Genomic DNA, 27,374 nt, shown 5'->3' on the forward strand with positions numbered 1-27,374 from the left:
CAACCTTTACAAACACTTTTATTTTTATCCTCTAGAATTCCCAAAACTGAGAAGCTCACAAACAACATTTCCTTGGTGAGACTGAACAAGGCAGTGACACACGTAGCTCACTGTTTTAGCATCAAAAGAACATCGTCTTACCTGCACCAGTCTAAAAACACACTGAGACGGATCAGAACTTTACATGTAAAAAGATTTTTCTGAGCCTCTAAAACACGACAGCGTTGAACAGCAATAAATATAGCCATTTCCTTTGTCGATAGAAAAAAATAAATAAAGGTGAGCATGAGCTTGAAAACAGTAAATCATGGTGACCTACATAATATATGAACCCTTCATTTAATGTTCTAATATAAACAAAAGCAGGCCATAAGATCTCATGCTTTATTTACATTCAGAAATGATGAGTGATGGAAACATTTATAGGACAGTTCACTCAGGCGTGCATTGCTGCTTTAATAGAGACGAATCCTGCAACTTTAACTTCACAAACCATTTCCAGCAGCTGCTCTCTGTTTCATTCATTGCTGTTTTGTTAAATTCACTTAAAAACACTTAATGTATCAGAACAAACTGTCATTATTGTTTTTTTATTGATTGCTCCGTGTATTCAAACAGATTTATGCAGATTAAATAAAGCTTTGCCTCTTTTCAAGGATCGGATAAGATGAAGATGGCTGACTTTTAGGCTGTTTTGAGAGTTTAGCCACATATTTGGAGCAAGAACTGACACCTAAAATGGTTCTGATTAATTCTGATCAAATGCAACCGCAGGACAAGCTCAGATACGCCAAACGTATTGCTCCAGTCGTTACGTCTAATAAGAATTTTATCCTTGAGGAAAATATATTTATTCTTTAAAATTACAGTCCCTTGCTTCAAAGCTCTTCACATTTCAGCATGTTGCAACCACAAAAACGTTGTGTATTTTATTGACATTTTCTGTCAGAACCAAACACAAAGAAGCAGCAGCCTGGAAGAAACTTCTGGAAACCTACAAAACAGCCGAAACACTGGGCTACTTTAGATTAAGGCTAAAAATCCACTTGTTTACAGGTGTCTTTGATTAAAAACCACTGGGAAATTGATTAACATACTGATCAATATATTTTATGATGGCATTAGACAAAATGTAATGTTTGGTGATCGTTTCATAAACGGTTATTACAGTTTTATTGTGTAAAGCACTTTGAACTGTCTCGTTACACAAATAAACTTGACTTTGCTTGGAAGCCGAAAACATCAATTTTTGTCAGCGATCTGACATTTTATTTTCTAAACCAGCCTTGCACATTTCCATAACTCTCTCAACTGTCTGCTGTGTTTCAAGAGCCGGTAAATTTATATTAAGATTACATCACACCAAATGGAGCTAATCAGTGTTTTCTGACAGCAACTGGTTATACTGGTTTACTTTGGGTTACAATACGGCCATATAAAAGCATATACCACTCCTTTTGGATTTTTATTGGTAAAAAAATGTATTGTTTTCCTTCAATTTCACAACTATGCACTACTTTGCGTTGATCTGTCACACAAAATCCCAATAAAATACATTTAAGTTTGTGGCAGCAATGTGACAAAATAGGAAAAAGTTCAAGGGGCATGAATAGTTTTTGCAAGGCACTGTAGATCATAGTGTTTTCAGTAAATAAAGATGATTTAAACCATAAATAAAAACTTAATCTGATATTGGGCATTAAGCAGATGCAGCACAAAAATGTAAGTCAAGCTTTTAACCACCAAACGCATTCATTTACGTCAAACATAAAAATGAAAAGCAGAAAAATGCAGTGGTTCTCAAATTGAGTTAATCTCCAGAAACCAGTTAAATGTGTAACAATAGGATTATTAGCTCATTAAATATAAAACAGAATAAAAACACTTATAAAAATTGTGATTCATTTAGATTTTTTAGCAACATATTTCAACTTTATCTCTTTCTGCAGCTGTTTGGAACCCAAACATTTTAGATGAAAGTCCTCTGATGATTATTAGCAGTTAATAAAATCTTAATAAAAATGTACAATTTAAAGAGCAGAAATGAGCTGCATTGCTAGAGTGTAATTGTATTTTAAATTAGTATTTTTTTCATATTTTTAACTTTAATTGCAGAGTTAATCAACTAGATGATGGTTGTTGCAACAAGAGGCCAAAAAAACCTTTTCGAACTACCAGAGTGAGCTGCTGAAATGAGAGACATGACGTGTAGATGGAACAGTCATTATTTACGAACCTTTTCTGCAAACATTTCCTCACCTTTCAGGTTCACAAAACACCAGGCAGTACGAGAAAAACAGCCATCACAAACAGTCCTTTAGTCTTTTCTGACAATCAGCTCCAAAACAAAAGAGCTCGTTTTATGCCACTCAAGACAAAGAAGATATAAACCCTCCAAAGCAAAACTTGCAAATGTTTGAATTGTTGCTTAAAGATTACAGGTGAGGAAAAAGCCGCACACTGCAACAGAAACGTGACTGACGCATTAACATTGTGCAGCGCTGAGGCCTGAATACTAAATCATTCGCTTTAGAAACTGTACACACTGATATAACTCATGCTCCATGGGAACTGATGCTGGACGGAAGCTGGACGAACAAAACCAAAGTGTCTTGAAGCTCCTCGGAGCATCCAGCACCGTCCCAGCATGCACTGCGGCTCACAAACGGTTAACACAAACAGGTCCGGTGTGTTGCGTAGCCCTGCGGTCCCCATCCCCTTCCCCAGGTGAGTGGGAGATGCTGTGCATATTCACTGCAGGTGCAGCAGGTGTGGTTATGGCTGAAAGAGGAATTACAAGTGAATGCTGACAGCTCTCCCTGCTGGTTGGACGCTGGCACTGCAGCTGCTCAAAAAGCCTGAGTAGAAAATGGCTGTGCATCAACTACAGCTGTATCTCAACAAGTCAGAATACTATAAAAAAAAGTTCATTTATTTCAGAAACTCAACTGTAAAGTTAAACTCATATTGGACAGATCTTCTTCTGGTAATTTTGATGATCGTGGCTTAACTCAAAATTCAGTCTCTTCAAAATAAATAGATTTTACATTAACAAAGGATTTCTAAAACACAAATGTTAAGTTATGGGTGACACAATCATGGAGAAGACTCAGTAGAGATCCTCCACAAGGGGTTTAAGTTACAAAAACATTGATAGAAAGTTGAGTGAAAGGAAAAACTCGCAACGAGGAGTTAGTACTTCTACACAGATATATCCAGGACACTCATTAATGTCTCATTTCTTATGTTACGTCTGTCCTAAAGCAGGGGAGAAGTTTCTGACCTGAACTAATAAGAACAAAAGTCGGACATTAGCAGAGTGACTTAAAAATACAACTATTTTTCGCTAAAAGTCGATTTTGCATTTGGAAATCATGGGCACAGAGGTTGAAATAAGATTAGAGAGCCACTGAATCCACATTGTTTGAGGTCCAGTGTGACGTTTCAAAGGCCAGTGATGATTTGGGAAACGTTGACATCGACTGTTGTTGGTCCACTGTATTTTCTCGGGCCTAACGTCAGCTAAGCCATCCAGGGAATCTTCGATTGCTTCATGCACTAATGTTTCATGTTTTTCTTTCTGGAGATGCTGAGTTTATTTTCCAGTAAGACTAAGCACCTCACCACAATGCCAAAGGTAGCAAAAGCCGATTCAACGGCTGTGCTACTCTGGCTAGCAAGCTGCCCTGACCCCACAGAGAGGGCTAGCTCTAACCCTGCCTAAGTGTGCACACCTTACAAAAGACTAAGATTTGTGTGTAAAAAAAAAAAAAAAAAAAGAAAGAAGAAGAATCATTCTCTACCACACTTCATCCTTCCACTCAACTTTCCCTTATGGAAATAGGAAAGTTAATTTTGTCATTGAATGTAACCCAAAATCACCAAATTGTAAATATATGACTCTGCTTATAATAAATCTATATGAGTTTCACTTTGTGAATTGAATTGCTGGAGAAAAAAAAACCTTTTCAATGATATTTAACTTCTGTGAGATACACCTGCATGCTATGAGGTGTCTATGGCTACTAAAAATACCCAAGCTATTCCACTCTAAACAACTTCCAAAGTTTCTTTGTTTCCTCTTCTATAATTTATTTTTTTATTTTTCATGTTCCTTGCTCTCTTCATGCATCTTTCACAACATCTTCAGCCCCAATCCAAATAAAATCATGCTAATAGGTTTCAGCATTGGAAAGCTTTCTAATGCAACCGACTAAATTAGTGTAACCTGTCAAAAATAACCTTTCTAAATACTTAATAATAATAATAATAAAAATCACATGATTATCATTCAGCCCTTTTTGGGACTAGCAAGAAGTTTTCTGTGTTTGCTCGTAATGCATCTTCACCATAGTGTACTGAATATATTGCAAATATACCGTCATGTATCCTACAATATAAGCAGGTGCATTATATACTGTACAACACGTCCTGGATAGCAAGTTTCCTTTATCGTATTTGATCGTATGCTCGTACACTGAAGGGAGCGGGGGTCAACAACAACAGACGACTGAAAAATACCTTAAAAATATCAACATTCAGGGTCTGCCCGGTGAGTGTTGGCGTGGAAATGAGCGGTACAGACAGGAGGTACACGTGTTGGGTATGGCACAGGCAGGAGAATGACTGAACAGCCCCAGGGAGAAACTCTGACTCTCGGTTTTTGTTTTTATGTCTAAGTAGTAAAAGCCCTAAGAGAAGCTGTGCTGGATGCAGGCATGCGTATCACAGCAGGAAAAACAAAACAAAAACATTCACCCAAGAAAGAAAACTGAAGCACATCACTGGACATAAGCAAAAGCAAACAGGAGAAAAGATATGTTCAAGTAGAGCGAAAAAAAACCTCTCTCTTTGCTTGAGATGCAGTTTTATAGCTGCATCGCACCGAGAACTTCTGCGGACGTCGGCTCTAGCTGTCCAGAAAGAAAACCCAGCAGCCGCGTTGTCTCGTCACGGCGTTTCTCTGCAGCAATGCTGATTGAACTTCACACCGCCCTTACTGGAGCTAAAAGCTGTGATTCCCAACTCGTGTGTGTGGAATGTGAACGCGTCGTGAGGATAAACAGGAAAAAAGGAGCTGGAATGTAGAGGCTCCAAAAAAACGTAGTGATGCTTTAAAAGTCTATTACAGCGCTTCACGTCGGAGTGGCGGTACGACTTAAAACCAAATCTCGAGTCATCTATAATGAGATGACAGTTCAAAGAGTGTAAACATGTTTGGTCCCTAACAGAGTTGAAGGGTCATGGAAAAAGTTGTGAGGATGTGGCTGGAGAGGCGCCCTGAAAGAAGAAAAGGGAGGGGAGAAAGGAAAGGATGCTGAATGTAGGTCCCTGTGGTGTCCCATTTGATCTGGAAGCATCCTTTTTAAGGAACTGTGCCGTTTGCTGCTGCTGCATCCAGCGCCTGTCCTCAAAGACACCTCCTCCTCCCTGACCTCACAGCTGTTCCCCCCACCTCCTGCACCAACATCCTCGCTGGATCTGCACCTCCTCGGCCACACGAGAAGACTGGGGTGCCAGGTGGGGCGTCATGGTAGCGGGAAGGCGTGGGGTAAGACCCTCACCCCTGCTCCCCCTTCAAGCAGAGCTCCGAACCCTCCTGGATCTCAAATAAAAGCCTTCGCTGGGAGACAGCCTGCCGCTGGGAGAGCGACATCATGCCGCTCCCGGCGACCCCGCCGCGCTTCACTTCTTGACAGCCTGTCTGTAGCTGTTCCTCTGTCCTTCCTGTCGAGGTTTGCTGCTGCTGCAGGCGCTGGCTTTACTGCTAGTGCCCCTGCTGCTGCTGGCCTGGCTGGCCAGGCTGCTGTCCTGCAGCGTGGGGCTGGAGTGCGCCCTCTGCAGGCTGCTGTCCTCCAGGAGCAGCGACTCGAACACAGAGAGGTCCTCCTCGCCGCTTCGGATCTTGGCCCGCAGCAGCATGATGTATGTCCCATACCGAGTTTTCTGAGGAAGTGCGACAGAAGAAAACGTCGGAGGACATTACTTGAGTAATGAGTGATACTGATTACTCATAGCTGAAATTAGAGATTGTTACAAGAAGGTATAAAAGTTTTAGGAATTTAAATACGTCTGTAACTTTCCTTTGAATGCATCAACTCTGTGGCTTTAAGCAGTCCTCTACAGAACATTTCCCACCTCAAAGTCCAGATACTCGTCTCGCAGGCGGTACTCTTCCAGCTCCCGACCTTTGACCTTGCGGTCCGGAGGAAAAGACCGCAGCTCAGCGAGATCGGTGGAGACGGCTCTGAACCGAGCTTCATGGGATCTGATCTGCTCCTCCTGAAAGCGCAGAATCAACACAAAAACATTTACGGCGTAACGGCAAACACAACCATCTGATTAATTACATTCTGATAGTCGCTTGCTGTTTCTCTCATTATTTTTTTAATGACAAAACATTTTTTATTTAAGCACCAAATTATGTGAATGTTTAACTTCAGAACAATCTGAATATAACTTGGATTGTTTATGCACTAAAGTGCAGCGCAGCCATAAATAACTTTTAAAAAACTCAACCTTTTGTGCTGCCACCATTTTACAGATATTATAATAAATGTTTCCAGAGATCATCAAAGGTCAACCAACCACCCATCCCCACATTTACAAAATCAAACAAATTTTGTGACAATCAACTGTTACAAAAGTTTTAGCAGCACAAACACACAAAAAATTAATTTACATCAATTTTGTCTGATTTTGTTAATGTGGGGGAAGGGAAGTGTGATCTCTTGTGACCTTTGGGAACTTTTTTTATATCTTAAAAGTTATAACAGCACAAACCAGCAAAAGTGTAGCTCAGTGTACTGACGGTATATTTTGTTTGATTTTGTAAATGTGAACTGGCTGGTTGACCTTTGATGACCTCTGGAGACATTTATTAATGACAGCAGAACAAATGATCATTTTTGACGCCAATTTAGCTCAATAAACCTGCGCGTAAAAGCACAACATTATACACTGAAGTTGTTCGTGACATATAAAGCAGTTAACGGGTTCAACCTGATGGAAATGTCCGATAGTTAACGGTACCTCGGACAGTTTGGACATCGTTCCTGGCAGCAGCGGTCGGCTGAACTTCTTCTGGGAGCCGATGGCTGCTGGGAAGGGAGGAGATGAGAACATGGCGGCCACCGTGTTTATACGCGTGATCCAGGACTGCATCTGCTCAGCGTTCCTGTCATGGATAAATCACACAGTACTCATTAAAACTAAATGCTCAGTTTGGGACGACTGCTTCTACTCTGTGGTGTTTTACACCAACAGCAGCACTTGGCTGGGCTGCAGCATCAAAGGGATTATAAATGGTCAGAAAATGCAGCACTGCTGTTGACAAAGAACTGATTTTGGAGCCAATTAATGCATGAGAGAACAGGCTCTGTTCTACACTAAAAGACCAATTAGGGCCTCGTGAGGAATATCAGCTCGAATCAGACAGCCTCGCTTTAAAATCCCAGAGGAGACGGACAGAAGATTGGAAATGGAGAGACAAAGAGAGAGAGAGAAAGAGAGACAGAGAGGAGTTCAGCTATCTGGGACAAATACAAGCTGCAAACTGGAGCACAGAGCCTGTCCTCCTGGGGCTGAAACATGTGGCCAATCACGCGCCACTTCCTGGATCCTGCTGAGTGCACCTCCACCTTCAGCACACGGGCAATTTAGCATGCGGCCAACGACAATCTGAGTGCATTCCTATTAGCAACAGATAATTGCCTCATTAGGTCGAATTTCTTACAATAAATTAAGCTGAACTGAGGCTCGTACATCAATCGGTCTCATGATCTAAAAGAAGAAAGGAGAAATCATTGACCTTCTCGATTTGCATTCTTGCATTTATTAAGTATTTATCATTTTCTCAGTTGCTTTAAGAAAGCGTTTTTATGACCCAACATTGATTCTTTACCTTAATCTGAGGTAATCTCAGGATCCAGAACAAGTCTGGATCCGTCTGACGTCTCAGCAACACAATCACCTCAGTCAAACAGCAGAAAGGACTTTACTTGGTCTGAAATTTAGCTCTCTCTAACAGAGAAGATGACCAGATAACCAGAAGGTCACTTAGAAATCGGCAGATGATCAGTCATCAAGTCAAGATCATCATTATCACTTTGGATTTGAAACCATATTGGTACGATGAGAAACGAGATTAAAGAAAGGGACACTGAGGAATCTTACACAACCTCACACCAAAATAGACAAACATAACATATCCTGCAAACTCTTAGTTGGTTGGGAAAGTCTACTTGATCGACTCCAAGTTTCAATTTGACTCCTCCAATGCTTTGGGGGGAGGAGTCGTCACAAGGGAATCGTCAACCAATAAGAGGCTGACTGATATTCCTTGAATAAGAGACAAATTTAAAATCAATAATCCTTTTTAAAAGGTATTACTAATTATGGGTCAGTTCAAAGTTTTCCAAATTTCTAAACGGAAAAAAATAAGATTAGATTGCTTGAAAATAACCGATGGGACAGGATCTCTGTGTGTGAGAGGTTTGTGTTTTTTTAGATGAGTGGTGTCCAAAACTTTTGCCCTGATAAATTTTAACTACTGGTGGACTACAAAATTCATGAATTAAAAAAATGCAAAAAATATTTTGCAAATCATGTAAAATATAAGAAGGGTTTTGAACTGTTGCCTTATTAAAAGAAAACAAAACATTTCCGCATTTTTTGAGTCATCAGTTGTTTTCTATTATGTTCGTCAAATTCTTCACCGTTCTTGACTTGTGGACAGTTACCAAAAAAAAAATCATTTGAAGGCCACCAATAGCCCCTGGGCCACAGTTTGGACACTCTTGCATTAGATCTAATCCCCAGCCTTTGGAAGACATTTTGAAAAGACCTGGAGAAAATCAGTTCTGAAGCTCATAGTTTGAACCTGAAAAGCTTTTCTGCACTTCATTAAACACTTTGGACACAAAGGGAACCGATTGTCTTAGGATTTCTAACAGCTTCATGTGTCTAAACAATTTCTTTGTGGATGAGTCCTGAATGCATCCTGCAGCAGCAGCAGCATCTCCACAAACATCCCACAACAGATTGCTCGACACCCAGCCCCCCCTCATGGACCATCGGGGAGTCTGAGATTACATGAATGATGCTTGGCTCTAACCTGAAAGACCAGATGGTTTATTGCACTCAACCATCTGTGTAGAAGTTGTTGGACAGTGGTTGGAAAACGGTGATTAATTTTATCCATCACTGTCAATTCTCTGATATCTATGTATTAACATCTTTCAATAGCCACTCATGGTTTTAGACAAGATATGACAGAGAAATAATCTGGGATATAAAAAGAAAACTCATGTTAGTGACATAAATGATGCAGTAACCACTTACAGAAGAGTCTGTAGTGGCAGCTTGGTAGAAAACATTTAAATCCTGACTGAAGTATTACGGTATCTATATACTCAATGACTCCAAACTGGTGTATTTCTCATTAATACAGTGCAATCCATGCTCATGGCACCCTAGTAGAGATTTCCAAAAAAGCATACAGCTGTATCTATCTTCTATTATTTCACACTGAATCCAACTTTTAAATTTGAGCACATTTATCCAGAAATTCCAAAGTTTTAGCTCATGGAGAGAGGAATCTGCGTGGATCGCAGCTCAACGCACAGCTCTTCTATTGGATTTGGGTTGATTTACTGTCCAGAGAATCATTTGAGAGTTGATTTGGCCATGTGCTCTGAATCAAAATCTTGTTAAAAGTCCCAGTGATTACTCATTCTTAGCTTCCTGGCTATATTCATTTGAGTTACACAGAGTTCATGATGCTCGGTACGCCAACACTGCTCACTGCATGTTTGGAAGAGAAACAGACCCACAGCATCACAGATCCCACACCTTACTTAACAATGAGCATGAGGTGCTCTTCAATATATTCAGCCTACAATACATGTTTGTATTTTTCATGGCAGGATGCGTTAAGTTTATTTCCATTTTATCTGAGAGTGTTACCATTGCTCAACTATATTAGGTCAGAAAAAGAAGCCAGTAACATTTTTGGGTTTGCATGTGCAGAGGCTACAGGAGGAAATGGACATTCGTGATAATTTGTGTGTTTAGGTTCCTTCCAGCTCACTGAGCAACGTAAACAGGACGTAAAGAGACTCACGGTGCCTGGAAGAGATAAACCCTCCAGTCAGCCGTCCGCAGGTAGAAGACATTGGGTCTCTTGCTGTAGTCTGACGCCTTCATTGCCAGAGAATGATGGATGGACACGGCGTTCTTCAGGTCTTCATCCGACAGCTGCTTATCGGGCCGGTACTCGCCCTGAGATGACAAGGTTCAGCAGGAAATAATATCCAAACTGTTCAAACTGTTTGCCTCTATCAAGAAAAGAGCCAAAATGCTGATTGGTAGTAAACTTAAATTATTTGATCAAATTTAATTACGAGCTTCAGTAAAACAAGACTTTGGATGTGAATTTTGCCTAAGCAAATGAAGAAACTATTGTTTTAGAAGGAATATAACCAAAGTTACTCACAAATTTGGACAACAACACTTTTATTTCATGTCTGAAGAAAATGATTACAACAAATTACTTCTGATTGGAAACGTTTAGTGATATTATGTAATGGTTGGTGTTTCTGGACACCAAAGCCCTGAGCAGGTGCAGTTTTTCTTTCCGTTTGGAAGCAGCAGCAGCAGGCTGTTCTGCTGACAGAGGTCGCCTGTTTCTGGAGCCAGACTCTTCGCTCCGTATGGGTTTCTGCTTGCTGCCAGGACCCGGCGGCAGGGCCAGTTAAGCCATAAGACATAAAGAAGAAGCGCTAATCTAAAACCAGCTAGTTCCTGATGTTTGTTTTTTTTCCTCTTCACCTTCTGCTATAAATCTGCTGCTCCTGGAATGAAAGTCTAACAGGAAGCTAATGGCGATGCAGTCAAGCGTTTCTTAACAGGATGAATAATGCATATCAATCAGTGGCTGGTGCAAACTGCTTCTCATTGCATTTTTTCAGGCTATTTACATGAAATGAGGGGAAAATATCCAGAGTTCACACTGTTTATGCTGATGTAAGAGCCTTACTTTTTGTAGATACAGAATTAGCCCTTTAAGGATGGCGTAGAAAGTCTTCCAGCCTCTCTTCCCTCTCGGTGCTTGAACGACAAACATGTTAAAACGTTGTTAAGTAACACAAACGTCAGGGCAAAAGCAGATAATCTAGATGTTAATTAAAGCTCAGTTAATTTGTAGAATCAAAAATCTGCATTTTAAAACGTTAGACATGCGGAAGTATTCACACTCTTTGCACCATTTCATGTAAATTCACATAAAATTGTAATGTATTTTGTTGTGGTTTTATGTGATAAATTAACACATAGCAGTGATTGTGAGGTAAATGAAAATCTAACAATAAATACTTTCCCTGTTCCTGCCAAAGAAAAGCAACCCCACAGCATAATGCTGCCTCCACCATGTTTTAAGGTGGCGTATTTTTAGCTTTCCTTAATCGGCGGTTTGATGGAAAAAGCTGTTGCTGAACTAGAGAGTTAATTCAGTGCCAGACTGCTGCATCCTAGGTGCACAAAGGAGAGTTATTGTATTTCCTTCCTCTCAGCGTCTGTTGGACTTTAACGATCACTGCTGCCAACAAACTCAATAAGATTTTACATCCCTGCTGTTTTTCTCAGTTAAATAACATTACTGCTATTTTCACACTCCAGTTGTTTTCACAGTTTTTCCACTTCTAGTAAATAGTTTGTTGTTGTTGTTTTTCAATGCACATAAATTTCTGTAATTCAACTTCTAATTTTTTCTTCTCTAAATGAACTTACTCCGCTTCACATTGCTTTTAATCTGAATATGCTATTTTTAATAAATGCACAGTATTACTTTTTCTGTGTTGAACATTTAAATTTTTTATTATTATTTCTATATTTTTTACCTTAGTGTGAATCTGTAGGTTTCCTCTTACTTTAACCCGGTGCTGTCACACCTGAGTTTCTCCACTGTGGGGTTAATAGAGGATGTTTTCCTTTTTTGTATCAGAGGTGAGCAGGATCAGTATATATGCATGGAATACTTTTAAGATTTTTTCTTATGATTAAAAAGCATAATTTTCTTCACTTTTTCTGCTAAAATGAATCCAAATTAAAAAAATTCAAGCTTGTGGCTTGTGACAAAGTGAAAAAGTTCAAAGAGCATGAATACCTCTGTAAGTGTATAATCTAAAAAACATTTGAAACACTAAAAACGACGACCAGCAGGAAGTGAAGGAAGTTTTGATGAAACATTTGATGAACTGTCCGTCTCGTACTTCTCTTTCCGTCTGAGTCAGCATGGACTTTCCGCACCAGGAATCCGTTCTTGTACAGCAGCATTCCCGTTGGCTCCGTCCCGTCCGACAGGGGCTTCCCGCTGCTGCCCACCCTCTTCATCGGCCTGGAGGTGTCGGAGTCCAGGAGGCTGTCCCCAAGCTCTGAAAATGACTTCCGCAGCTCTTCCTCATCTCTATGGAGACAAAGTATAAAAAAAAAACACAGACTCCATGGTGATCAACACTTACGTGTCCTGCCTCATTAGCAATAAACACATCATCATTCATCCTGTCCTTTCTGCCGTGCACTGTGTGCTTGTTACACCAGGACATGAGATTTCACATGAGTCAAATCACCGGTCGCTGCCGCTGTCTCAGCCGAGCTTCAGCTCTTCAAGGCGCTTACAAAAGCAGCGCATCAGCAACGGAAAGAACAGGAGCTGTCTTCAAAGCTTTCAGTGTGTTTTCCTCTCCTGCTCTTTGAAACTCCGGCCGGTCTTTAGGATCAAAAAAGGCAGAGTGACACCTTCCTTCTTTTTCTGGCTTTGAGGCAGAAAACAGAGACTTATTTACCCAGAAGACCAGATCCTGACACATCACTCTTCCTTTTCCTCGCTGGATCTTCAAACTCTCTGAACGGGTTACAAATTTCTTATAGTCGATGTTTTTGGGTGAATCTTCTTCTGAGTCGAATGTTTCAAACTGGAAGTCTTGACAAATTATTTTGAAATGTATTCCAAATGCTTTCAATCCACTGTATTTTATGCTTTTAATCATCTTGTAGAACAATTTCTAAACAACTAGATATAACATTTCAACCTTACTGAGATTACCTTTCATCAGTCTTGTAGGAAACTTCACTGTCACAGAAAAACCCAGGAACCACCAAGGCTATCATCAAGCAGCTAGAACACCAGTAACACCAGTAACAACCAGTTTCTGTTAACAGTGAAGTGAGTTGAACTTCCACATGACAGCGTAGAGGTGATGCAGAGCAAGAAAGAAGCCACTCCTTCAAACTGTCACTGAACTTTGCAGCAGCAATTCAAAGGCCCAGCTCAGAAAGGGTTTATGTTCATTTAGAGCTGAACAATAAACCAGTAAAATTCTGATTTTATTGCAGTAGCACAATATTTTGATTCCATTTTTGTTGATCATTATCCTGCACAAAACTCAATAATGACCCATTTCCAGTTTTCTGGCAAATAGCATCAGATTGTTTCTTAAAATTTCCTGGGTCAGCAGCAGAGTAACAGCCCCACAGCATCACAGATCCTCCACCGTGCATCCACACAGAGCCTAAAGTTGGCTTTCCCATTTATTCACTTTTTGCCAACAGACTGTTTTTTGCTAAAACTTTCAATCTAACTGCCTCTTGTTTCAAAGACACAGAAAAATAATGATCCAGCATCACCTTCATTGTGCAGTAGCACACACAATTTGATCAGCAAAAATATAAATCAATGTCAAAACCACAACATTTATTGAACATTATTAGGTTTTTGTCCTTTAGAAAATGTCAGAAGAAAAATAATCAGGAGAACCAAATAGTTGTCCGTACTCTATAAAATTTTTCCATACTTGTTGTCACCTCAAAAACCATTAAAGCAAACTTCATACTTTTCAAGGCAGCATAGGAGCCGAAGATTAAGATATTTTTATTCTTTGAAAGTTGCAACAAGGACAATAAGCTCAAGAAAGTCAGGAAGCAAGTTTGAAATGATACAGTCCTTAAAACGGTACCCTGAAATGCTGAGTAGACCAATTAAGGTTTTTGGAAAAATATCTTCAGGCTACCTCAACTTTTGATTCTGCTCTTTAACTAAATAATATATCACGTAATTTTACAAATCTAGGAGACAATCCGACATGCATGATGCAAAAGCTGTGATAATCCCTTTCTCCTCTAAATAATCTCCCACGTTGCTCTGTATCTTTTTAAAGGGATTTGTCTCATTAGCCGATGATAGGTGCTTTAAAGCAACAACAATCAGGAGCCTCTCTCCGCACCAGCCTGGCGAGGAAACATGGCAGTTCCAGTTGTTACCTCACCAGGTGGCACCCCTGCAAAGGTTCAACCCAAAAATAGAAAACACCCCCCTTGAGACCACGCTATGAGTAACCAACAGTACATAACAGCAGTTAACCCCCATGCAGGACCGAGAGAGAGAGAGAGGATGAGACCGAGCCAATGAGCATCTAGCCTGTTGCCTGGTAACTGCCGGCCTTTCCTGCATTTGTCCGTCTCCACGCAGCTGAAAAGTGGAGAGAAGATAAAGAAGTGACAGAAGAGACGCAGAGACAGGAGCAAGAAGAAGACAAAAGCTCAGTGTTGTCAGATGGCAAAACGTTAGCGGTGTGAGTGAATAAACACGAGACGGAAAAGTTAAATTAAAAAAGACGGAGATGAAGGAAAAGAAATTAAAAGAAAAGGAGCGGGAAAAGCAAAATGAAAGGAATCAAATATTTACATTTTTACAACAAAAAATAGGTTATCTTAGTAATAAATACAAGAGAACAAAGGTGTAAAGGATTTAGAGGAGAGGTAGTGTAGAAAAAAATTTGAGGGCAAAAAAAAAAAAATCTGAACTAAGGTTTTAAAATCGTTAATAAAAAAACACACACACAAAAAAAACTCCTGAAAGTTAGGAGAGACGATGTAGACGATGTATGTAAAGCACAAAAAAAAAGACAGCATGCTGCTGTATGGGAAAACAGATTAAAACAAATGCATTCTGGGTAATCTGTGCTGCTTTGGTTGCCAGGGGAAACAGATTGGCTGCGTTTCACCTGTGACGCTGAGTCAGTGGACCAAATGACAGAAGCACTCAAAACACAGTCAAGTGAAAGAGGACAGTAATTCATCCACACGCGCTCTGCTGTACGCTGCAGCCTCTCTTCATTCATGGCTTTAATTCAGCCAGAGGACGGCCTCTTTCTAACAAAACGACACAAAACCTGGAAGATGCTCATTCAATTCTTCAAAACTAGTTCATTTTAAAAATAAAATGACAACCGTTAGAACCTTGTGTAAGATCCTTACAAAAAAATAAAAGTAACTTTGTAAAAGAAGAAGAAATCTGGCTCAGGCCAGTCGGTCGTTTTGAAGATACACAGGGGATTTAAAAATAAATAAGTCTCAGAAATGTTTACATTTTACATCAAATCACTCCTATAGTTTATAGATGTCAACAAAGGTTTCACAGTGGCCAGAGTTTCTGGTAAATCACAGCACAGCCCCTCCCTCAACAGGGTGCCTGCAGCTTTTTGTTGCTTACAAGACAGAAATGTTCTTTGTTTCTTCGGTACCAAAGACAAAACAGCACCTCGAAAAACCACTATGCAGAATAAGTCTGAATATCTCTGAAATCACCACCAAGTCAGACCTTGAAGCAGGTAGACTACAGCAGCAGATGACCACGCCGGCCCACTGAAACAGAGACTGCAGCCCACACAAGCAACAACCAACACTGGGCAATAAAAACGCTCCCTGGTGTTGTGAGGATCGATTTCAGCTGTGACATTCAGACGGCAGGTTCAGAATGTGCAGAAACATGAAGACAAGGATCCATCCTGCCTTGAATCAACAGTTCAGGCCGGTGGTGCTGCTTTGATGAATACTTTACTGGCATATTTTAGCTCCTTCAGTACGTCTTTAGAACAACTTAAATACCAGCCTTCCAGTTTACGATACCTGGTTGAATCTGTGTACTTGAAGACGTGGCCAATGTGTGGATATAACAATCTGCACCATTGTTCTTTATATCAAAACACTTATATTATGTTTTTATGTCAATACTGCAAAAATCTTATTATTATTAAATATTACAAGTTAGAATACCATTAAAAAAATGCCCTTCAAGGTAAAGTCCTTGTTTGAGAACACAATCTTGGCAAATAAGGCTGATTCTGTTTTTGTGGTTATTAGCTGGATTGTGTTTCTGTCTGTTTTCCAGCCACATCAGTGTCCCCTAACGAACATGCTCTTTTTGGACAGTGGACACATGCATCATCATCTGGAAAAATCAATCAAAAGTCATTTTAATGTTCCCCTGTGCAGGTCCTGTAGACGTACTCCATGTCGTCTGTCTGAACCTGCCCTATAACCAATGACTGTCTGCTGTAGACAGAAAGTGTAGCTAGCATACCAACACAAAAGATACTCCATAGAAGAAACTATAACACAAACTGCTCTTTGAGAAGTTTGTGTACGAAAACTTCACTTTTCAATTTTTGAGTTGCTTTTTTTTTTTGTTAAAGATGTGGAAGGCTGGAGAGTTTTAATGTAAGAATTTTCCAAATAATAAATTTTTAAAGTGAAAAGTTTGATGTGTTACGCATTCGCCATGAAATGTTGGTCTCATCTGGTCGGAGTCTTCCACATGTAGCTGCTTGGCATGACTGCAGCTGTGTCGTCCTCTTTCCATTTTTATATGATACATTAAACAGAAACGTTCAAAGCGTTGAGATCCTGTTTTATAAACTTCTTACTCGGGTTTCTCCCTGATCTGTCTGCTGCGTTCCTTGGTCTTCGTCATCCTGTTTGCTCCCTAATAAATGTCTCAGGCCTTCACAGAACAGCCTGGTTTATTCCATTTACAAATGAGTAAAGACTGCAATACATTTTCATTTGGAGTATCATTACATTAACCAGATAATTTTCCTTCAACTAAACAAAAATTGTGACTATTTTGTCTTTCACATAAAATCTCAACAACATGTTTGTGGTTCAAACATGACAATTAATTACATTACAGTTAATGATTATTTGAAAAATCGATTCATAATGATTAACCCGATTAATTGATTCAGTCCTACTGTGCATCCCAGAGTGGGAAACGGACTGTTAGGTTAACCTGTCTCTCTCAATTGACCGTAGGTGTGTGTTCATGGTTGTGTGTCCTCCATGCTGCCCCCTGCTTCGTGACCAATGACACCGGCTTTTCCTCATCATACTCAGACTTTTCTCCATCCAGAACTCTGCATCCACCTGCATCTTGACTTGTTGCGTCTCAGTTTCAAAGCTCGCTGCCGGCCCTCCTCCCCCGCTCCTGAACGAGGAAGCGAGTGTGCGTGTGCACTGTACGCAGATGCGTACAGTGCAGCTGCGTACAGTGCACACAGAAAGAAGAACATGTGGGCGCATCCGAGCGTTCTGCTGACAGTGACCGTGCGTGTGTGTAGTTCCCCGTGTGGGTGTGAAATTACATCTTTCGAGTTGGAGCTTAGAACACAAAAAACACACCTGTAATAAGATGCCAGACTTCAGATAGCGTTTGTGATCATATAATCTGAGTTAACAGTTTGTTTTTGTGCCTGAGTATCACACCTCCATCACACTACTCGTTATCTGAGCCTCAAGCTGGAGGTAAATCAGTAAATTGATGCTTTGGGGATCTATAAATACAGTGAGATTAAATGAATGCTGACCTGTAGTAGGATCAGGAGCACAAACAAACTGATGCGCACCAGGAGAAAAGCAAGCAGCACATGTAGAGATATTCCATCATAAGTTTCATGATAAACTATGGATAAAGATGCGAGCAGGATGGGGAAGTGACATCGTGAGAGAGTTTCAAAGCTCCACCGCTAAAAGCCTTTACAGCTGTTATTCTGTCTGCATCTCTTTATCTGTGACGGCTCGTGTTTGGAGGTGGATTCTCCTTCGCTTGCTAATGTTTATGCATCTAAAACCGACATCCCCTCTGTCCCCCTGTGGCCTGTTATGCAGCTGCAGTTTAAATAGCAGTCTGTATGTCAACAGCGAGGTTTGGACCGGAGAGCCAGGGCTCTGGCCAGATCCGCTCCTCTGACCACTTTTATCCCACAGCTCCAGGAGCGCCGCTGCCGAGGCTGAGGCTATTTTTGGAGTGGCAGTGGGAGGCTGTGGTCACACCTCTGTACGGGATGCAGGTGGACTGCTGCATGAGATGAAGTTTCTCATGCTCCGTTTGGTTTTTTGCTGCGTTTCAAAGGCACACACACACACAAACACACCCCCTCATGCACGCTCGCCGCATGCGTTTGTCATGCAGCCCATTGATCTGTTGCTGAGTGCGAGAACACAGGGAGGAAAGAGCGATGCGGTAGCTATGGAGTGTAGCCATGGTGCCGTAACTATGGCAACAAAGCTTGGAAAGCTAGTGACTTAATTGGCATCTCCAAGGTGCTCTGATCTGTGGAGCTGAGCTCCAGAATAGCAACAATCCACACACTGATGTATCCCTCACATGTCAGACAACAAACACGTCACTATTAGATGCAAACAAGTTATTCAATGCACCCTGTTGTTTCCCCTAAGCGTCTGTGTGTGTGTGTGTGTGTGTGTGTGTGTGTGTGTGCGGGTGCGTGTGTGTGTGTGTGTGTGTTGGTGTGAAACACAAGGAAACTAGATACAACACAACTAGATACAGGCACACTGCAATAAATTACAATACCATCAAAACTATTTCTGGAACTCGATTCAAGAACAGAGTTTTACATCGTTAATTTATTCATTACACACTGAGTGATATATTTGCAATGTTAATTTCTGTTGATTTTGGTGGTTATGTCTTCAAAATAATGAAAACCCAACATTAAATTATTCAATAATTAAAAATAAAGATTAATATTTGTGGACCTAAATCATTTTGTTGTAACCTTGAGTTTCGTCTCTGCAGGCTGCCGGTCAGACTCAGCTCTTCACTTGACTCAACCATTGGAGTCGGAGCAGGGATTCACGCAAAAGTGTCAGATCCACAGCACTGGAGTTGAAGACCTCTGATTTACAGTAACTCAAGGAACGTATGGCTACAATATCGGTCATTGATTGGAAAGTTTGCCTGTAATTAAAGCAGGAGTTCTGCTGGAAAACAAAATCAATAGAATTGATAAGCTGAACAAAACTGACTTTAGGCTAGAAATAAAACAAAACCTTATATACCAACACCAGCAGGTGACATGTCACCCCAATTTACTGAAGAGGGTGGAACATTGAGATTGAACTTTGAACCTTTATTTCCTAATGAAATGCAAACTTCAGGACACATCTGTGGTGTAGTGGCTCTTAAAACTTTGCCTTCTGTGCATCTTTTTCAATTAAACTTTTTGTATGCTTAGCTACAGCAATGACCTGTTAAAATGGTCAATGGCATTAAATTCCTTTTTTATTCCTGCTCAGTAATATTCTCCTATTCTAGAAACTAAACATTGGGTTTTTATTAGCTATGAGCCATAAATGTCAAAATCAACAACTAAAGAATAAATTTAAATTTCAAATTAAATTTCTGAAGTAAGCCAACTTTGATTGATGTCGTGTTTTATTGAGGTGCGCCTGTGTAATGCTGATGATGATTTACGTCAATCAGTCGAAATTACTCACAGCGTCCACTGCAGCTTCTGATTCTTGATTGAGTTGTAGAGCGCCTGCAGGGGAAAAGAAAACAGAAATCACATTTTCAGATATGAGCAGAGCCAAGATTCGATCAGGTTTTGGAGGGAACATTTAAGCAAGTTTATTGCGGCTTTCTGAGAAAGATGCGTCATAAACCAGGACGCTTCAGTCCAAGAACCATTTTTATGCTGCTCAGCGTCCGCCCCTTGTTCCAGAGTCAAACTCATTTTGGTTTGCTGAACGACCCGTCAATCACCTAATGAGCCAGAGCAACAAACCTGGTGCACGTCTTGGACCAAATATAAATAATTTAGATTTGCATCAACCTCCACAGATCTAAATCTAATGAAGCAAGTTCTAACTGTGGGATTTCTCGGGTTAGATCACCAGGTTGACCAGGTAGAGTTAAATTTAATTCTGTTTTCCTTATCTTCTAATTTCCTAATATTTTCCTTCTTAGCAATCATTCAACAGTCCTTCAGGTTGAAGGTTTTTCTAAATCTTCCTTTGGAAACTGGATGATTTTAAACCAAATTTCAGTGGAGTACTTGATCATTTTCGGATATTCTTGGTTATTTAGAACCACAATTCTGACTTATGAGACATTCAAACATTAGTTGCCTGTAAGAAAAACTGAAAGAATGAGCTAATGTTGTTTTAGCATGAAACTAAGCAAAGGACCACATTCTATTTTTTCTCAGCATCCTATCACTAAGACAAATGAAGGAAATGTTCCATAATTTCCTTAATTGAAATTACAGAAAGCACATTTTGACTGACAGAAAACATTGTAAAGCCACATCATAAACCTCAAATGTCTGATAGAGAAACATTTGATCCCGAAGGCCCATCAGATGAGCAGCAGAGAATCACATCTCTGCTCTACAAATCTAGCAAGTAGAAAGCCATAAGAAAAGCTTAAAGTACTAAAAAGCTTATGGGTCATGAATAGTTTTGAAAGGCAACACAATTACAACTTTTAAGTCAGTTTCAAAACAATAAAACACGGTTTGAAAAATCACAAGGAACCTCTGAGTCTGCTTTCTGCTTCAGTTTTCCTCCAAATCCTGTATAAAACTTTTCGTTTTCTTAATGATCATTTCCCCTCTCTAAGGAAGCCGCTCCTTTCCTGTCATTAGCATCAACAATAAATAAAGTAAACCAGCAAGGTAACAGAGCTCAGGGGACGAGGGAGGGTTTAATGGTGCTGCAGGAATCTCAGCTTCAGCTTCCTTTAGATCTGCAGGGACAGGTGAGACATTTAGACACTTTTCCTTCCACAGCTCACAGTGACATTGGCCTGTGTCAGCTAAACACCATATAACAAATCCGTTTTCACAGCCAATCTCCAGCAGAGGGATGACAGTGGGGAACCATCAGGAGTGCAGCGACTGAGTCTGACGCAGCTGATGGACGGATGTGACAGATGAAGTGACGTAAAAGACACTTATGAGCTGCTCATCACCTCCTGGTTCAGCCTTTAGCTTTGACACTCTTCCTGACTCCACACTGGGAGAGAAATTAAAGTAACCATGTCGGGTTTAGGAGCCGCTGCTGGTTCTCGATGCTGTTAGCCTTTTGAGAATAATTTTACCCTATCATGACTTTTAGTCAAATGAAACAGGATTCATCGCAGGGTTTGACTCCAAGCGTTTTGCTTTGAAACTGGGCCTAATCAGAGACCGATCCAGAGAATGATGAATATTAATGCTCACCCAGGGTAGCTCATTACAGACTCAGCTCTGTTTCATCGTCTTTGCTGTAAAATCGCAGCTCTGCAGCCTATTTCACAGAATCAGGGAAGAGATTCCCAGCATTCCAGAAAACTAAACTAAACTCCTCCCAACATCAAATCTTGTTGATGGTAAACCAGTAACATACTAGCACTTGTTATGCACAGCTCTGGAAACTTATATACTTTAAAAGATCAGATGTGTTTCTGATTTTAATAAAGATCGTTTGGCTTTGGAGGAGAGTAGGTACGTCTCTTTGCCTGGGGTTAGCTTCTGCAGAGTTTCTGAAGATTATTTTAGTTAGAGTTATTACAATATTGTGCTTCAATGTGTTTCAATGGAATTGGAGAATGCAGGTATAAAAAACAACATCAAACATGTTTTCTCAATGTCTGACAATAAAGTCAAACTGAACTTTTCCTGTTTTAAGTGAGCTGAGTTTACAAAAATCCCAGCCACCATCTATAGCCACTTGTCCTTGCAAGGTCATTGGGGGGCTGGCGCTCATTTCCAGCAGTCATTGTGCAAAAGGCGGGGTAAAACCTGAACAGATCGCCTGTCCATCACTGAGCAATAAAACACACGGTGCAGAGAACCAGCATGAACACTCAACATCCAGAACATCCTTCTTCCTGCAAAGCAACAGACGCTACCAACACCATCATTGTGCCAACATTGGTTTGCTTCACCAAAGCAATCTCTTCATAACGTCATTCAGATACTGTCTGTATTGACAAAGACTCACCTCAGCATTCTGAATGCTTGGAGTCACTCCAACTAACATTGTGACCCCTTGGGGGCGCTCAGATAGCATTTAGCTTTTACTCACTGATAGTAAGTTAATCCTTCAATATAGAAAAAATTAAACAAGGTAATAAAATGTCAAAGTAATATACTTGTGTGTTGTCTGTTCCAGTTCACAACAAACCATAACAAACAACAAGACCTGCCGGGACTTTAAGTCCCACAACATGTGGTTAAGTTTCTAATGTTAAGATCAATGTAACATGCTTTTAGGTGACAATACCACACAGGTAGAAAACAGTATAATAACAGCTATATTTATAAAAGGTTAACAATTAACACATATTGATTCATCAGTCAATGCATCAACACTCTGATAAAACTAAGACCAAAAATAAAAGTAGCCAATTTATGACTTTAAGAAATTGTTAGTGTTGTTAATCTACAGATCATAACTCCAGTCATCAAGGACCACAGGTTTTCTGTTGCTTTGCTTAAAACACTCCTGAATAATTAAATGGGACATTAACAGATGCACTGAAGCAGGAACACAACAGCCTTCACGACAATAAGATCCGATTGAGGTAGTTCACGTTCACTGATGACTTACCACTGAGCAACAGTGACAAAGAACCTGAGTACAATCTAAAATACCCATCGATGCCACATTGACTTATACATTTGGGCTGAAAGGAAAGACTTGTAGATGTATTAACATAGATTTAGCCATGATTGGTGAGAACAGATCGACACTACCCATGTGATAAATCAAATCCAAGATCATTGGTTCTTATCGATACTTACAGACAAAATGTTGTGATCTTCTGTGCTTTGGTTTAATTAGGCCCGTCACAATAACTAATGTGGCTAGACGATAAATTGTCCCAAAAGTTATTGCGATAAACGATGATATTGTTGTTTTTGAGACAATTTACCAGTAATGTGATGATAACAATAGCATCATAATGCAAGAACACATTCTCGAATATCAATAAACTTTACATTCTAATGAACATTTAAAACTGGAACCAGAAGACATTTTAAATACCCACAACAAATCAACAAAGCATCAGAAATAACTAATAAAATGAATTATGAAGTCTCTGGAAACAAAATTACCCTTCAAAAAAAAAAGGTTTAGTTGATCCCAAAACTCCAGTCTGAAGACTTTTTGGTAGAAAGAGAGAAACAATAAATCATGAATTTGGAAATGATTGAGTTTGTTTTAATTTATCAGGCAATTAATTGATTTACTGATTATTGTGACAGGCTTAGGCTTAATTTAGGAATCGAATTATCATCTTGAAAATTTGCTCTTTTTTTGGTAAATGTTAACTCAACTTTGTCCTGAATGGTTATTACCTATGAATGTTTTATGACAGTTTAAATTACACTGATACATAAATATATATGCCTATAATAAGAATAACCTCTACTGTCTTACCTTTCAGTTCTCAACAGAAGAAAAGCAACAATTTTATAACTATGAAAAAGTGGATTAAAGGAAGTGACACGCAAGGAGATGATTTTAGACGCAGGTCCGTCACCGGGGGGCACAGAGGGAAGAAACGACGTGATCAGGCACTTTTGGGACCGTCAGTCCGTCAAAGATCATCAAACTGTCAGAAACAAACGATTCCTTGCAGACACATTAGACACCATTACCAGAACTAGATGGTGCCTGCATGAAGCCAGGTGGTGGTATTATATTATATATAATGTAGTATTATAGTATGAATGTATTGCAAACAAAATCACTGGTCTAAAGGCGCAACTCATTTAGATAACACAAAAGAAGTTTAAAAATGCATCTTTGGCTTTCATGACTGAGATCCGTTAAAGAATCGCTATCATTGATCAATTTCCCACCAAAAATCTCCCAGATTTCATTGTGAAAGTAAAGAAATAAATTGCAATTACATGGATTAATAAATAAATGTATCCATAATTATTTATAAATACCAAATTATTTATTCAATACTGGTTATACAATTGCGTAACAAAGTGTGAACTTTATTATTAATTTGACATCTAAGTCATTCTATTTCAAAATAAAATACAATTGTTCCTGTATTTTTTTCAGGGAAGTCGTTAAATAGATCCTTGCATCTGATTGGTTAACAGGAAAACTACTTCAGACCAATTAGATTGACTAAAACAGCGTTATTCCTAACATCTAAGACAAAATACATTCATGGTGTACATGAGACAAATAATTAAACAGTGATATATCGTTGTTATATATGCATTTTGTATTCATGACAAATTTAATACGTTTCTATGTATATTTATCCAATTATAAATACATTTTTATAATAATTTTTCATCATGTATTTATTAAATTGTGGCAAATTTGCGTCTCCATAGAACTTTCTCAATGTGGTTATCTTATGAGAATGCAATTTAATTTCTAATTAAGCCTCATGGTTTGGGGGTTGAGTTGGACAATTAAAATTACAAATAAAAATTCAGTTTAATTAGAATTTTATAGTGTTGTTGGGAGGACAAGCTCTCATAATGACAGAAACCTCATTACCGGGGTTTATTTCATTAAGACGTTTCCCTGAGGTTTAACATGTTCATGATGCAGAAACACTTCTTTCTCAGTTTCTATCTTGTTTATGATGCCAAATCTACAGTATTTTCACCCATGTCCGAATATCTTTAATTTCAACAATACATACACAGAAGCAGCTGAATGTGTCTATTCAACGATTCACCCTGAATAACTTTACTTATGCAACATGCAAAGGAAAAACACAATCCGCTGTCACTGTAAGACCTGAGGTTTCAGAGACAACGCAGTGAAAAGTTCAGTAGACAAAGGTGAAAAATAAACCAGTAAAACTCCACTGGTTTTGCGAGTCTGAGACCAGGAAGGATCCGTATCGCCTTTCCCTGCTTGCTGTATCAACACCATCAAATGGCAACAAATGACACATGTGCGGTAGTTTTCCTTTGTGGGGTGGGAAAAAAAAGCTTTTTTCAGTTAAATTTGAATTGTAGAGGTACATCGTAATAATTAATTATGGTCAAAAAGTTCATTTACTTCAATAATTCACCTCAAAAACTCTTATATAGATCAATTTCACACCGTCACATATTTTATATGTCTATCTATGGTCATTCTAAACAACTATGGCTTTCAACTAATGAAAATCTAAAACTGGATTCATCAGAAACTTTAAATAAGACATGAGACCAATTTAAAAAGTTGTTTAAAACAGAAGGTTTTTTCTTTATGGACGACACAATCATGTAGAAGACTGCTGACTGACTGATGTTCGGCAGACACTTTCCAAAAAAATATTAAGTCACAAAGGACATAGCTAAAGAACCTGCTTGTTCACAATCGAAAGTTTAGTAGAAGGAAAAAGTGTGGCAGCAATTCCATAGTCTTAAGGAATAGCATAGAGGCACAAAATCGAAGTTATCTGAGATTCAATGTAAAGTTTCCACTTTGAGCCACTTAGTTTATTTTCTCTTTCAGGAAAGTCACATTTGATATTTGACACTTGACACATTTGACTGGTTCAGGAGCAGCTGGATGCAAAGAATGGACCAGCTGAAGATAGCCCAGGATGCACTGAGAACATTTTTCTTTCCACTCAATTTTCCAGTACTTTGCTTTCATCCAACATTCAGTGAAAATCCAGGATTTTCAGCAAAAAACACCAGTGGCTCACCCTTCAAAGATCAAATCAGCAGCCTCCTCCATGATTACAGGAACAATAGCGTAACATTTTTCAATTTATAATTTTTTTTAAATAGGTGTCATTTAAAAATACAAAACTTTGGGCTTTCTTCAGCTGTAAGTCAAATTTGTTCAAATAAACAAAAGTTAATCTTTGAAATACATCACTCCATTTCCTGAATGTATAATATCAAAGTTAACTTTTGTCGGATGAAATTACTGAACATTCGAAATCACAGAGACGCCCCTGAATGCACCACTCTACAGTCAGGACAGTTTTCAGTACCTTTCTCCTCTTCCTGGCCTGTGGGTGGTTCTGCCCGTCCTGAGCTTTGCCCAGCAGGTCTGGAAACACGAGAGGTTTGAGGGAGCGTGAGCGTGGCGTTCTGGGATAGCGAAACGGGTCCATCATCCGGAAGTCCCTTCCGTAGCGCACGGTGCAAAGGGAGCGTGAGCGTAGGCGCCCCGCCGAGTGCAAGCTGTTAACACCAATCATGATCACAGATTACGCACCAAAGAGTGTCCAAGGATCACTGGAGGCTGGAAGCAAACTCTTGTGATTCAGTCTGTGTTTGTCCCACAGAAAGCTTTAAGAAAGTGTAAAAGATGCGAGTGGAGATGATCACAGACGACGGCGGAGGCTTTCAGAGGGATGCAGCGCATCACCAAGCTGCTGCTGAACAGACCTCGCTATCAGCAGGGATCAAACCGCAAGAGTGTCATCTCTGGATGTCTGCACTCGGCAGGCAACGCAGGGGGTGCACACCTGATGCTGAATTATGGATGAGACACCCATGTATTATACATCCTCTGAGTGGGCGAGACCTGGCTTCTCGCAGCTGAGAACCAGTCACAACTTTTCCCTTGTTTACTGAAGCAAAACGGGGAATAAAATCAAAGTGGTGGATAAAAGCACGTCTTCACGTCGTCTCCACAGGAAACGGGACAAACACGGCGCATGCACTCCCAAAGAGAAACGAAGCTAGCACTCTCACAGATGGCAGGGGTGTGAACGGACAGCCAGCATGAAACAGATGGGTGTGAAATGCGGAAATGAAAAGCCCAAAAATATACCATGCGATGCTACGGAGCTTTTTGTGCCCATTTAAATGAAAAAGAGACTGAAAAAGGGGGTCACACAGCGGGTGGGAGGGACGGACGGTCGCCCTCGGACTTCAGAGCCGGGATTCCAAAGAGTGCCCAGGATTTCGTCACAAGCCCACGGATACAAACAGAATCAATGTAGGAAAAATAAATTGTCCTTAAAGCTGAGCGGGAGAAGCAATCCTTCCTGTTGCTCCCACCGTAAAATGGATCCCCCCCATGGATCCGACTCTCGGATTATCTGCCTCACTTCTTCCTCCTGCTCTCTATCCACGAGTGCAGGTCCACTGACATCCTTTCATCCTCTTCGGTCTCATTTCATCTCATCACACATTCGGTGGAGGTGTCTGAAGGAAAAAGCGCCGTTATCTGTCATCCCCTTTCTCGTCTTTGTTGCTTATAATAATAATTTAAAAAATCCCTTTTAATCCAGTTTGTCTTTTCCCCCCCCCTTG

The 27,374-nt window shown here is 39.9% G+C and overlaps 1 protein-coding gene across 5 annotated transcripts in view; it reads right to left on the reverse strand.

Moving 5' to 3' along the window:
• LOC116726953 (PH and SEC7 domain-containing protein 1-like) overlaps nt 1-27,374 on the reverse strand; it is a 60,645-nt gene continuing 33,271 nt past the window's right edge. For all 5 annotated transcript variants that reach the window (XM_032573924.1, XM_032573923.1, XM_032573922.1 and 2 more), the window contains 7 exons: nt 19,633-19,676; nt 12,270-12,463; nt 11,039-11,109; nt 10,124-10,281; nt 7,033-7,177; nt 6,139-6,282; nt 1-5,946 (listed from right to left, as the gene is read on the reverse strand). In XM_032573924.1, the coding sequence (XP_032429815.1) occupies nt 5,686-5,946; nt 6,139-6,282; nt 7,033-7,177; nt 10,124-10,281; nt 11,039-11,109; nt 12,270-12,463; nt 19,633-19,676 (1,017 nt within the window). In that variant the 3' untranslated portion in view covers nt 1-5,685. The remainder of the gene's footprint in view (nt 5,947-6,138; nt 6,283-7,032; nt 7,178-10,123; nt 10,282-11,038; nt 11,110-12,269; nt 12,464-19,632; nt 19,677-27,374) is intronic.

This window comes from Xiphophorus hellerii, chromosome 10 (genome assembly GCF_003331165.1).
Source record: "Xiphophorus hellerii strain 12219 chromosome 10, Xiphophorus_hellerii-4.1, whole genome shotgun sequence".
NCBI lineage: Eukaryota > Metazoa > Chordata > Actinopteri > Cyprinodontiformes > Poeciliidae > Xiphophorus > Xiphophorus hellerii.